Raw genomic sequence first — 11,357 nt, 5'->3', positions numbered from 1 at the left:
CATTGCTCCCATTAGTATTCTTTTTAAGTCAAGAGACGGTACGTCCACTCTTCTTGGTCATCCATCGACATGTCCTAAGCATACTCCTACTAGTGTTGATAGAAAACAATCAAATTTAGCTTTAAAATCTATTCTAGGGGGTAGGCAAGGTAATGTAGCTGTTATGCCTTGGAAATTTGACCAAGAAGAGTGTAGGAAGGCTTTATGTCGTATGGTGATAATTTATGAGCTTCCTTTTAGCTTTGTTGAAAAAAAAGGTTTTCGGGCATTTATGAAAGTAACACAACTTCATTTTTGGATCCCTTTCCATAGTACTGTCACTAGGGATTGTTTTAATCTTTATAATGAAGAAAAACAAGAGCTGAAAAGGTATTTTGTGGAAACAAAACAAAGAATCTGTATAACCACTGACACCTGGACTTCCATACAAAGAATCAATTACATGTGTATAACTGCCCATTGGATTGATAGTGAATGTAATATGCATAAGAAAATTCTCAATTTTTGTCCTATTATTAGCCATAAAGGTGAAGATATGGCAAATGGTATTGGTAGGTGCTTACGTGAGTGGGGAATAAATAAAATATTCACTGTCACTATAGATAATGCAAGCTTAAATTATGTAATGGTAAAAGAACTATCTAAGAATTTGACAAAGATAGTAACTAATCTGAAGAATAGTGATCACCTCCATTGAGGTGTATGGCGCACATTATGAATCTTGTTGTCCAGGATGGCTTGAAGGAAAGTTGTCTGTCTATTGAACGTGTTAGACATGTAGTGAGATATGTTAGGCAATCTCCTGGGAGGTTGAAAAAGTTTCAAGAAAGTTGTGATGATGAACAACTCAGTTGCAAGAAATATTTATGCTTAGATGTTCCAACTAGGTAGAACTCCACCTACCTAATGTTGAGTAGGGCGGTTGAATTTGAGAATGCATTTACAAATTATGCTTCTCATGAAATTGGCTTGAGATATTATCTTGAGAATTCTTATATTGAAGTTGGCGGTACTGCTGTTGAAATTTTGAGTAGTGATTGGGTGCACGTGAGAAGGATTACAAAATTTCATGAAATCTTTTATCTTCTTACTTTGAAAATATCTGGATCACTTTATGTTACATCTAATATTCATTTTCTTAAAATTTGTGTTGTTGTTGTTTATTTGAATCAATTGATTGCAAGTGAAGATACTGATTTAAGTAATATGGCGAGGAAAATGAAAGAAAAATTTGATAAGTACTGGGGTGATCCAATAAAAATAAATAAGATAATTTTTATTTCATGTGTTCTAGATCCTCGTTACAAGCTTGATTCAGTTGCCTATGCACTTGTAAAGATGTTTGGGGAAAATCAAGGTTTATCTTTAAAAGCAGCAGTAAAGGAATACATGATTTTATTATTTAATGAATATGTAAAATCCAGTTCAAAAGGGCTTGGGGTTGCTGTATCTTCACCTTGCTCTTTACTGGAGATGTCTACTTTAGTGATTTCTGGCAGTCAACTAAGTACCCAAGTTACAGGACCCTTAGATTCACTCATGCAAGATCTAAAGCAGTATAAAGTTGTGAATGGAGGTGTACATGCTAGAACAGAGTTAGATAAATATTTTGAAGAAGAAACTGAAGATGATATTGAAGATTTTAACATCCCGCCCTGGTGGAAAATGAACGCAATAAGATTTCCTATTCTTGCTAAGATGGCTTGTGATGTATTAGATGTTTCGGTTTCAAGTATTACATCTGAATCTGCGTTTAGTACAATCTAAATCTGCGTTTAGTACAAGAGGACGTCTTCTTGATTCATTTAGGAGTTCATTGACTCCTAAATTGGTGCAAGTTCTAGTGTGTCTTCAAGATTGGCTTCGAAGTGAGCAGTTAAAACAACCTGTTAGTGTTGAGGAAAATCTTGATAATCTCGAGAAAATTGAAAAAGGTAATAGTATTATCTTTACGTGTGTTGTTGTTATAAATGATTTTTATGTATTAGTTTACTCATTATATTATTCTTCTCTTCAGATTTAGCTAGTGCAGCAAAAGACCCTACTGTATTTGACGTGTAGTACAACTATACAAGCCTACAAGACGGATTTCCTTTCACTAGGATTGTGCAAAAACCGAACCGACTGATTAACCGAACCGATAAAAATGTTATTGGGTTATCGGGTTAAAATTTTTTTATTGGTTTTATAAAAAATTTTATTGGGTAAATGGTTCGGTATTGGTTTTAGCTTATTGGGTTATCAGTTAAATCGATAACCCGATAACGATACACTAAGTTATTGTTTTAACCCTATTATGTTATATATTTAAATCTCTCTCTCTCTCTCTCTATCTATATATATATAGATAGATATGTGCATGTATATAGATTATATGCACTACTAATTCATAATTCAGTGATTCATGAAGTATTAACCTATTCAGGGCAACAAAGACACCATATAAAGTTTGGCTATTATCGTCATAAAAAGCTTGAAACATTTATAGCTTCCAACAATTAGGATTTAATTTTTTCCTAACTAACATTCAGTTCAAGTTTGAAGATTCTTATAAACTAAAATGCGTTGCGTAGGTTTTGGCGGTAATTAAGGTTTCATTTTTTTTATGTTAGTTGTTACTATTTCTATTTTATAAGTATTTTCTTATTGGTTAAACCAAAAACCAAACTGTTAAGGACTAAAAACCCATAAACCAAAACCGATAAGAAAATATCTTATTGGTTGGTTATTGTTTTTACATATTGAAAAACCAAAAATCAATAAACCGAACCAACAACACGTAAAATCGAACCGAACTGACTAATGCTCACCCCTACCTTTCCCAAGGTTAGTATAAAAAGAAGAAGATAAAAGTCATCATGTTATGTTTCTTTTCACTGTTCATATTATTCTTAGCTATTAATTATGTTTTAGAATTGATTCTTTAAGTGGGGTTGTTATTTTCTTAATTCAAATGAGTATTAATTATGTTTACTGGTGGTCAAAACATTCTTAAAAACTTAGTAGAAAATGTGGTTCACAAAGCCAATACATGTAAGGTCCATCCGATCCGTCCGATAAGTAGCCCTAAAGCTAACGGCCATTCACTATATTCCATTATGCGGCAATGGATCGACAATTAACTCCCAAATTACTGTTATCATTATCTTTTCCTAGTCACTGCTCCTCTTTATGAGTAAGTAGCAATATCTAGGCGGGATCCTAACATTTGCAACTGCTAAGACAACTATGATAATGAAGATAATGCAACGCATGCCATGGGTATTGGTTCAATTCAACAATCACACTTCCTCTACTTCCTCAATCAGACAGTGTTTGACCAACCATAACTATGGGTTTTTAGTTGCTCATACTTGTGCAAAAATCAATAATATTCAAGATTAAAGGCTTAGATGAAGTTGTAATGATTAGATGAATTAAAACCCAAAATCGTAACTTGATTAATCAACTGAAGTTAATACAAGAAAATCCCAAGATAAAAGAGGGATATTGGAATCAAAATATGTTTGTGAGTATCAAAAGTGTGTATCTTCTACTAAAAAGTACATAAGGGGTATTTATAATATAAGAGAAAACCCTAAAAATAAAGCCTAGATGAAATAGGAAAAAACAGAGTTGTTTGACAAATGCTATTTGTACTTGCGGTCTAGCACAGGGCGTAGGGAAAAATTCATGAGCTATAGCCCACGGTTCTTGGGTGGGCCCGGGGCCAGGCGCATTTTGGGAAAAATCAACCAAGGGCCCCTTGGTAGCTGAGGAGCAGCCTAGTGTGGGCCATTAAGATTGACGGGGCCATTTAGGTGGTCAAACGGGCGACACAGAGTGAATGGGACAATTTCAGGATAAATCGGTAGGCTATAGCCCACGGTTCTAGGGGTGGGTCGGGTCTGGCCATTTTTTGGGCGAAAAATCAATCAGAGGCCCCCAGGTAGGCTGAGGAGCAGCCTAGTATGGGCTGTTGGAGTCGGTGGGTCTATTTGGGGGGTCAAACATGCAAAACAGCGCAAATAGGGTATTTTTGAGCCAAATCGATTTGCTATAGCCCACGATTCTGTGGGCGAGCCCAGGGCTTGGGCATGTTTTGGGCCAAAAATCAACTGACGGACCCGACGCATGTTGAAGAGCGGCCTAGAGTGGGTCGTTGGGTTTTTCAGGGCCATTTGGAAGATCAAACGGGCAAAATAATGTGAACGGGGTATTTTTGGGCTAAGTCGATATGCTATAGCCATCGATTTTGGTGATGGGCCCAAGTCCCAGTCATATTTTAGGCCAAAACTTGATTGGGGCCTCCCAAGCAGGCTGAGGAATGGCCTAGTGTGGGCTGTTAGTATCGGCGGTGCAATTTGGGTGGTTAAACGAGCAAAATGGCATGAACGGGGCATTTTCGAGCCAAATCAGCATGCTATAGCCCGCGATTCTCGGAGGTGGGAGGGGGCCCAGTAGATTTTGGGCCAAAAATTGATTCAAGCCCACAAGAAGGCTGTGGAGTGGCCTAGTATGGGATGTTGTGGTCGATGGAGCTATTTGGGTTGTCAAAAGGCCATAACGATGAGAACGAGGCATTTTCGAGCTAAATTGGTGTGCTATAGCTCACAATTCCAGAGTTGGACCCAGGGTTTGAGCGCGGTTTGCGCCAAAAATTGATCGGGGGCTCCCAAGCAAGGTGAAGAGCAGCCTAGTGTAAGTCTTTGGGGTTGGCCGGGCAATTTGGGTGGTCAAATAGGCAAAAAAACGTAATGGGGCATTTTTGGGCCAAATCAGTATGCTATAGCCCACAGTTCTGGGGGTGGGACCGAGGCCAGGGCGTTCTTTATGCCAATAATCGACCAAGAGCACCCAAGCGGGTTGAAAAGCAGCCTAGTATGGGCTGTTGGGGTCAAAGGGTAATTTGGGTGGTCAAACGAGCGAAACAGTAGGAACGGAGCATTTTTGGGCTAAATCAATGTGTTTTAGCTGCGGTTCTGGAGGTAGGCCCGGGGCTCAGGCGTATTTTGGGACAAAAATTAATTGAGGGCCCCCAAGCAGGTTGAGAAGTAGCGTAGTATTAGTTGTTGGGGTCGACGGGGCCATTTGGGTGGTCAAGGGGGCGAAAATACAAGAACGGAACATTTTTGGGCCAAATCGGTGTGTTATAGCCCACGGTTCTAGGGGTGGGCCTAGGGACGGAGCATGTTTTGGGATAAAAATCAATCGAGGCCCTCTAGGCAGGATGAGGAAAAGCCTTGTGCATCCATTGGGGTTGGCGGGGCCATTTGGATGGTCAAACAGGCAAAACGGTGCTAACGGAGCATTTTTGGGCTAAATTGGTGTGCTATAGCCCATGGTATTGGGGTGGGCCCATGGATCGGGAATTTTTTATGCCAAAAATCAATTGGAGTCCCCCAAGTAAGATGAGAAGCAGCCTAGTATAGGTTGGTTAGGTCGGCGTGGCCATTTGTTTGGTCAAATGAGCGAAACGACGTGAATAGGGCATTTTTGGGCCAAATCAGTGTGCTATAGCCTACGGTTTTAGGGGTGGAGCTGAGGTTCGAGCGTGTTTTGGATTGAAAAATCTATCGAGGCTTCCAGGTAGGCTGAAGAGCGGCCTAGTATGGGCTATTGGGATTTGTGGGGTAAGTTGTATGGTCAAACAAGCAAAACAGCATGAATGGGGCATTTGTGAGCCAAGTCAATGTGCTATATCCCACGATTCTGGAGGTGATATCGAGGGTGTTTTAGGCTAAATATCGATCGAGACCCCCTAGGCAGGCTGAGGAGTGGCCTATTATGGGTTGTTGGGGTTGGCGGGCTAATTTATGTGGTCAAACAAGTGAAATGGCATGAGCGACACATTTGTGAGCCAAATTGGTGTCCCCTAGCCCACGATTCTGGGGGTGATCCCGGGGTTCAGGCATATTTTTGGCCAAAAATTGATAGGAGGCTCATAGGCAGGCTGAGAGCAGCCTAGTATGGGTTGTTGGGGTAGGTCGTCGTGGCCATTTGTTTGGTCAAATGTGCGAAACGATGCTAATAGGGCATTTGCAGGCAAAATTGGTGTGCTATAGCCCACGGTTCTGGGGGAAGGCCTGGGGTCGAGTATATTTTTAGCCAAAAATCAATCGGAGGCCCCCAGATAGGATAAGTAGTAGCCTAGTAAGGGTATTTGGAGTTGGCGGGGCCATTTGGATCATCAAACGAGAGAAACAACATGAATTGGGCATTTTTAGGCTAAATCAGTGTGTTATAACCCACGATTTTGAGGTGGTTCAGGGGCTCGAGCACATTTTGTGCTAGAAATTAATCGAGGACCCCTAGGTAGGGTGAGAAAATGCCTAGTGTAGGTCGTAAAGGTTGACGAGACCATTTGTGTGGTCAAAAGGGCGAAACGGCGTGTATGAGGCATTTTTGGGCAAAATTAGTGTGCTATAGGCCACGGTTCTAAGGGTGTGCCTGAGCTCGAGCTGTTTTGAGCCAAAAATTGATCGAGGGACCCAGGAAGGCTAATGAGAGACTTAGTGTGTTCTATTGGGGCTGACAGGGCTATTTGGGTGGTCAAACAGGAGATACGGTGCGAACAAGTCATTTTTGGGCAAAATTGATGTGCTATAGCCCACGGTTCCAGGGGTAGGCTAAGGGCTCGGGCGTATTTTGGGCCAAAAATTGACCGGGGCCCCTAGGAAGGCTGAGGAGCGACCTAGTTTGGGTTTCTAGGGACACCTGGGTAATTTTGGTGCTCAAACGAGCAAAACGGCATTAGCGGGGCATTTTCTTGATAAATCGGTGTGCTATAGCCCACGGTTTTGAGGATGGACCCGAGGCTTGAGCGTATTTTTGGCCCAAAATCAATCAAAGGCCTTTAGGTAAGCTGACGAGTAGGCTAGTGTGGGACGTTGGTGTCAGCGAGGCCATTTGGGTTGTTAAAGGGGAGAAACGGACAGACGGGGCATTTTCGAGCTAAATCAGTGTGTTATAGCCCACTATTCCATAGGTGAGCCCAGGTATTGAGCGTATTTTGGGCTAAAAATTGATTGGGGCCCCCCAAGAAGGCTGAGGAGCAGCCTAGTATGGTAATTTGGGGTCGGCGTGGTTATTTAGGTGGTTAAACAGGTGAAACAGCGTGAACGGGGCATTTTCGAGTTAAATCGATATATGGGTGGGCCTGGAGACCATAGATTTTTTTGTTGAAAAATATATTGGAGGATCTTAGGAGAGTTAAGGAGCAGGGAAGTGAGGGTCACTGGGGTCGGCGGGGCCATTTGGTTGGTCAAAAGGGAGAAACGGCACAAATGGGCCGTTTTTAGGCCAATTAGTGTACATACCTCACGGATTTGGGTGTGGGCCCAAGGCTTGAGTGTGTTTTGGGTCAAAAATTGATCAAGGGTTCCCATGAAGGCTGAAGAGTGGAGGATTTTATACCGTTAGGGTCGGCGGGGCTGTTTAGGTGGTCAAACTGGCAAAACAACGCGAACGGGGCATTTACGAGCCTAATCGGTGTGCTATAGCCCACGATTCTGGGGGTAGGACTGGGGCTCGGACATATTTTAGGCCCTCAGATTAGAGGCCCCCAGATAGGATAAATAAAAGCCTAGTGTGGGCTGATGGAGTGGGTGGGGCCATTTGGGTTGTCAAATGAGCAAAATAGGGCCCAGGGTTCCAAGGGTGTGCCCTGGTCTTGGGCGTGTTTTGGGCCAAAAATTGATCAAGGACTCCCAAGCAGGATGAGGAGACTAGTGTGGTCCATTGGGGTTGACGGGTCCATTTGGGTAGTCAAACAGGAGACACGGTGCGAATGAGGCATTTTTGGGCCAAATCAATTTGCTATAGCCCACGGTTCCAGGGGTGGATGTGGGGCCCCGATTATGTTTTGGGCAAAAAATCAACTGCCCACTTCCGGTAGGTTGAGGAGCGGCCTGGTGTGGGCCGTTGGAGCTGACGAGGCCATTGGGTGGTCAAATGAGAGAAACGGTGCGAATAGGCATTTTCGGGCCAAATTGATATAGATTATGGTTTTGGAAGTGGCCCTAGGGCTCGGGCATTTTTAGAGATAAAAATTTAGCGAGGACCCTAAAAAGGCTGAAGAGCAGCATAGTATGGGCCATTAGGGTCGATGGGGCTATTTGGGTGGTAAAACAAGCGAAACAGCTAGATTGGGGTGTTTTCGAACCAAATCGATGTGCTATAGCCCACGATTCTCGAGGCTCAGGCGTGTTTGCGCTATTTAGTCTGTTTGACTACTCAAATGGCCCCACCCACCCAAAAGGACAATACTATTATGCTCCCCAACCTGACTGACATTATCCGATCAATTTTTTGCCCACGGCACGCCCGAGCCACCGGCCTACCCCCAAAACCGTGGGCTATAGCACACTGATTTGGCTCAAAAATGCCCCGTTTCCACCGTTATGCCCGTTTGACCACCCAAATGACTCCGGCCTCTAGAATGAACCACACTAGGATTCTCCCCAACCTCCCTATCATGCCACAATCGATTTTTGGCCCGCAGCATGCTCGGACCCCGGGTCCACCCCCGAAACCGTGGGCTATAGCACACCCATTTGGCTAGAAAATACCCTGTTTGCACCGTTTTGACCGTTTGACCACCCAAATGGCTACTCCCACCCAAATAGACCACTCTATGACCTTCCCCAGTCCTCCTGGCACATCTCGATAGATTTTTAGCCCACGGCACGCCCGGAGCCCGGGCCTACCCCCAGAACCATTGGCTATAGCATATTGATTTAGCCCAAAAATGCCCCATTTACACCGGTTCATCTGTTTGACCACTCAAATAGCCCCATCCACCCTAACGGACCACACTAGGATGCTCCCCAGCCTCCCTGGCATGCCCCGAAAGATTTTTGGCCATGGCTCGCCTGGACCCCGAGCCCACCCCCAGAATTGTGGTCTATAGCCCACCAATTTAGCCCAAAAATGCCTCGTTTGCACTGCTTTTCCCATTTGACAACCCGAATTGCATAGAACACCCAAAAGAACCACACAAAGACACTCCCCAGCCTCCCTGGAATGCCCCGGCCGATTTTCATCCCATGGCACGCCCGAACCCTGGAACCATGGGCTATAGCACACTGATTTGGCTCGAAAATACCCCGTTTGCACCATTTTGCCCGTTTGACAACCCAAATGGCTACGCCCACCCAAACGGACCAAACTCGGATGTTCCCCAGTATCTTTGGCATACCTCAAATGATTTTTGACCCACGGCATGCTCGGACCCTAGGCCCAACCCCAAAACCGTGGGCTTTAGCACACCTATTTGGATTGAAAATTCCCGTTTGCACCGTTTTGCCCATTTGACCACTCGAATGTCCCCGCCCATCCAAACAGAACATACTAGTATGCTCCCCAGCCTCCCTGCCATACCCCAATTGATTTCAACCGATAGCATGCCCGGACCCCTGGCCCACCCCAAAAATCGTAGGCTATGGCATACCAATTTGGCCCAAAAATGTCCCGTTTGCACCGTTTCGCCCGTCTTACCACCTACATGGCCCCTCCCAACCAAATGGACCACAATACGATGTTTCCCAACCTCCTTGGCATGCTCGAGTTGATTTTCATCCCACAGCCCGGACCCCGGGACCACCTATGGAACTTTGGCCTATAGCAAACCGCTTTGGCCTAAAATGCTCAATTTACATTGTTTTGTCCGTTTGACCACCCAAAATGGCCATGTCCCCCCAAATGGACAACACTAGGACGCTATCCAGCATCCGTAGCATGCCATAGTCAATTTTTGAGCCACGAGACAATCGGACCCCAAGCCCACCCCCGGAACTGTGGTCTATAGCTCACCAATATGGCCCATAAACCGCCCCATTTACACCGTTTTGCTTGTTTGACCACCCAAATGGCCCCGCCCACCCAAGCGGACCACTTTAAGATGCTCCCCAACCTCCCTGGCATTCCGTAGCCTATTGTTTGCTGACTATATACCTGGAGCCCGCCCCTCCCCCTTCCCCCTAAAAAAGTGGGCTATAGCACACCGATTTGGCCTAAAAATGCCCCGTGTGCACCGTTTTGCCTGTTTGGCCACCCAAATGGCCTCAGCAATCCAAACAGACTACAATAGGATGTTTCCCATCCTCTTTGATATGCCACAATTGATTTTTGGCCCACAGCACGCCCGAAACCTTGGTCCACCCTCAGAACCGTGGGCTATAGCACATTGAATTGGCCTGAATATGCTCCGATTGCACTGATTCGCTCGTTTGACCATCAAAATGGCACCGCCCACCCAAACGGACCATAATAGGCTACTCCCAGCCTCCCTGACATGCCCCGATAGATTTTTGGCCCACAGAGTTCTCGAACCCGGGCCTACCCCAGAACCGTGGGCTATAGCACACCGATTTGGCCCAAAAATGCCCTATTTACGCCATTTCTCTTGTTTGACCACAAAATTGGCCCCGCGCACCCAAATAGACAACCCTAGGATGATCCCTAGTATCCCTGGCATGCCCTAAAAGTTTTTTGGCCACATAACGCCCGGAACCATCGGCTATAGCACACCGATTTGGCTCGAAAAAATCCCGTTGGCACCATTTCGCCCGTTTGACCACCGAAATGGCCACGTCAACCAAAATAACCCATACTAGGCCTATCCCCAGCCTCCTTATCATTCCTCGGTCAATTTTTGACCCACAACATGCCTGGTCCCAGGCCCACCTTTAAAACAGCGGGCTATAAGACACCAATTTGGCCCAAAAATGCCCCAATTGCACCGTTCTCCCTGTTTGACTACCCAAATGTCCCTGTCCACCCAAACGGACCATATTACAATGTTTCCCAGCCTCCCTAAGATGCCCTAAATAATTTTAAACCACGACACACACGGACGTTGGGCCCACCCTTGGAACCATAGGCTATAGCACACTAATTTGGTTCGAAAATGCCCCATTTTCATTATTTCACCCGTTTGACCACCCAAATGGTCCCGTCCACCCAAATGGATCATACTGCGATGCTTTCCAGCCTCCTTGACACACCCTAATTGATTTTTGGCCTATAGCACGTCCAAAAACCAGGCCCACCCTCGAAAGCATGGGCTATAGCACACCAATTTGGTCCAAAAATGCCCCATCTACATCGTTTCGCCCGTTCGACCACCCATATGGCCGTGCCCATCCAAATGGACTATACTAGGATGCTCCCAAGCCTCAATAAAATGCCCCGGTGTATTTTCAACCCACGAAATGCCTGGACTCTGGGCCCATTCCCAGAACCGTGGGCTATAGCAAACCGATTTGGCCAAAAAATGCCCTGTTTGCACTGTTTCTCCCGTTTGACCACCCAAATTGCCCCATCCACCCAAATGAACCACTCTAGGACCCTCCCCACCTCCTTGGCACGTCCTCATC

The 11,357-nt window shown here is 45.1% G+C and overlaps 1 protein-coding gene across 1 annotated transcript; it reads left to right on the top strand.

Annotated features, from left to right (window-relative positions):
- The first annotated feature begins 906 nt into the window (after positions 1-906).
- Positions 907-2,061, top strand: LOC124895218 (zinc finger BED domain-containing protein DAYSLEEPER-like). Its single transcript, XM_047405658.1, has 3 exons — positions 907-1,732; positions 1,845-1,934; positions 2,018-2,061. Exons 1-3 carry the CDS (start codon positions 907-909, stop codon positions 2,059-2,061), a joined length of 960 nt encoding a protein of 319 aa, XP_047261614.1.
- Positions 2,062-11,357: the final 9,296 nt, after the last annotated feature.

This window comes from Capsicum annuum, unplaced genomic scaffold (assembly GCF_002878395.1).
Source record: "Capsicum annuum cultivar UCD-10X-F1 unplaced genomic scaffold, UCD10Xv1.1 ctg80595, whole genome shotgun sequence".
NCBI classification, from domain to species: Eukaryota; Viridiplantae; Streptophyta; class Magnoliopsida; order Solanales; family Solanaceae; genus Capsicum; species Capsicum annuum.
Note: the sequence above shows the minus strand (reverse complement) of the source record. Positions and strands in the feature narration are given on the sequence as shown.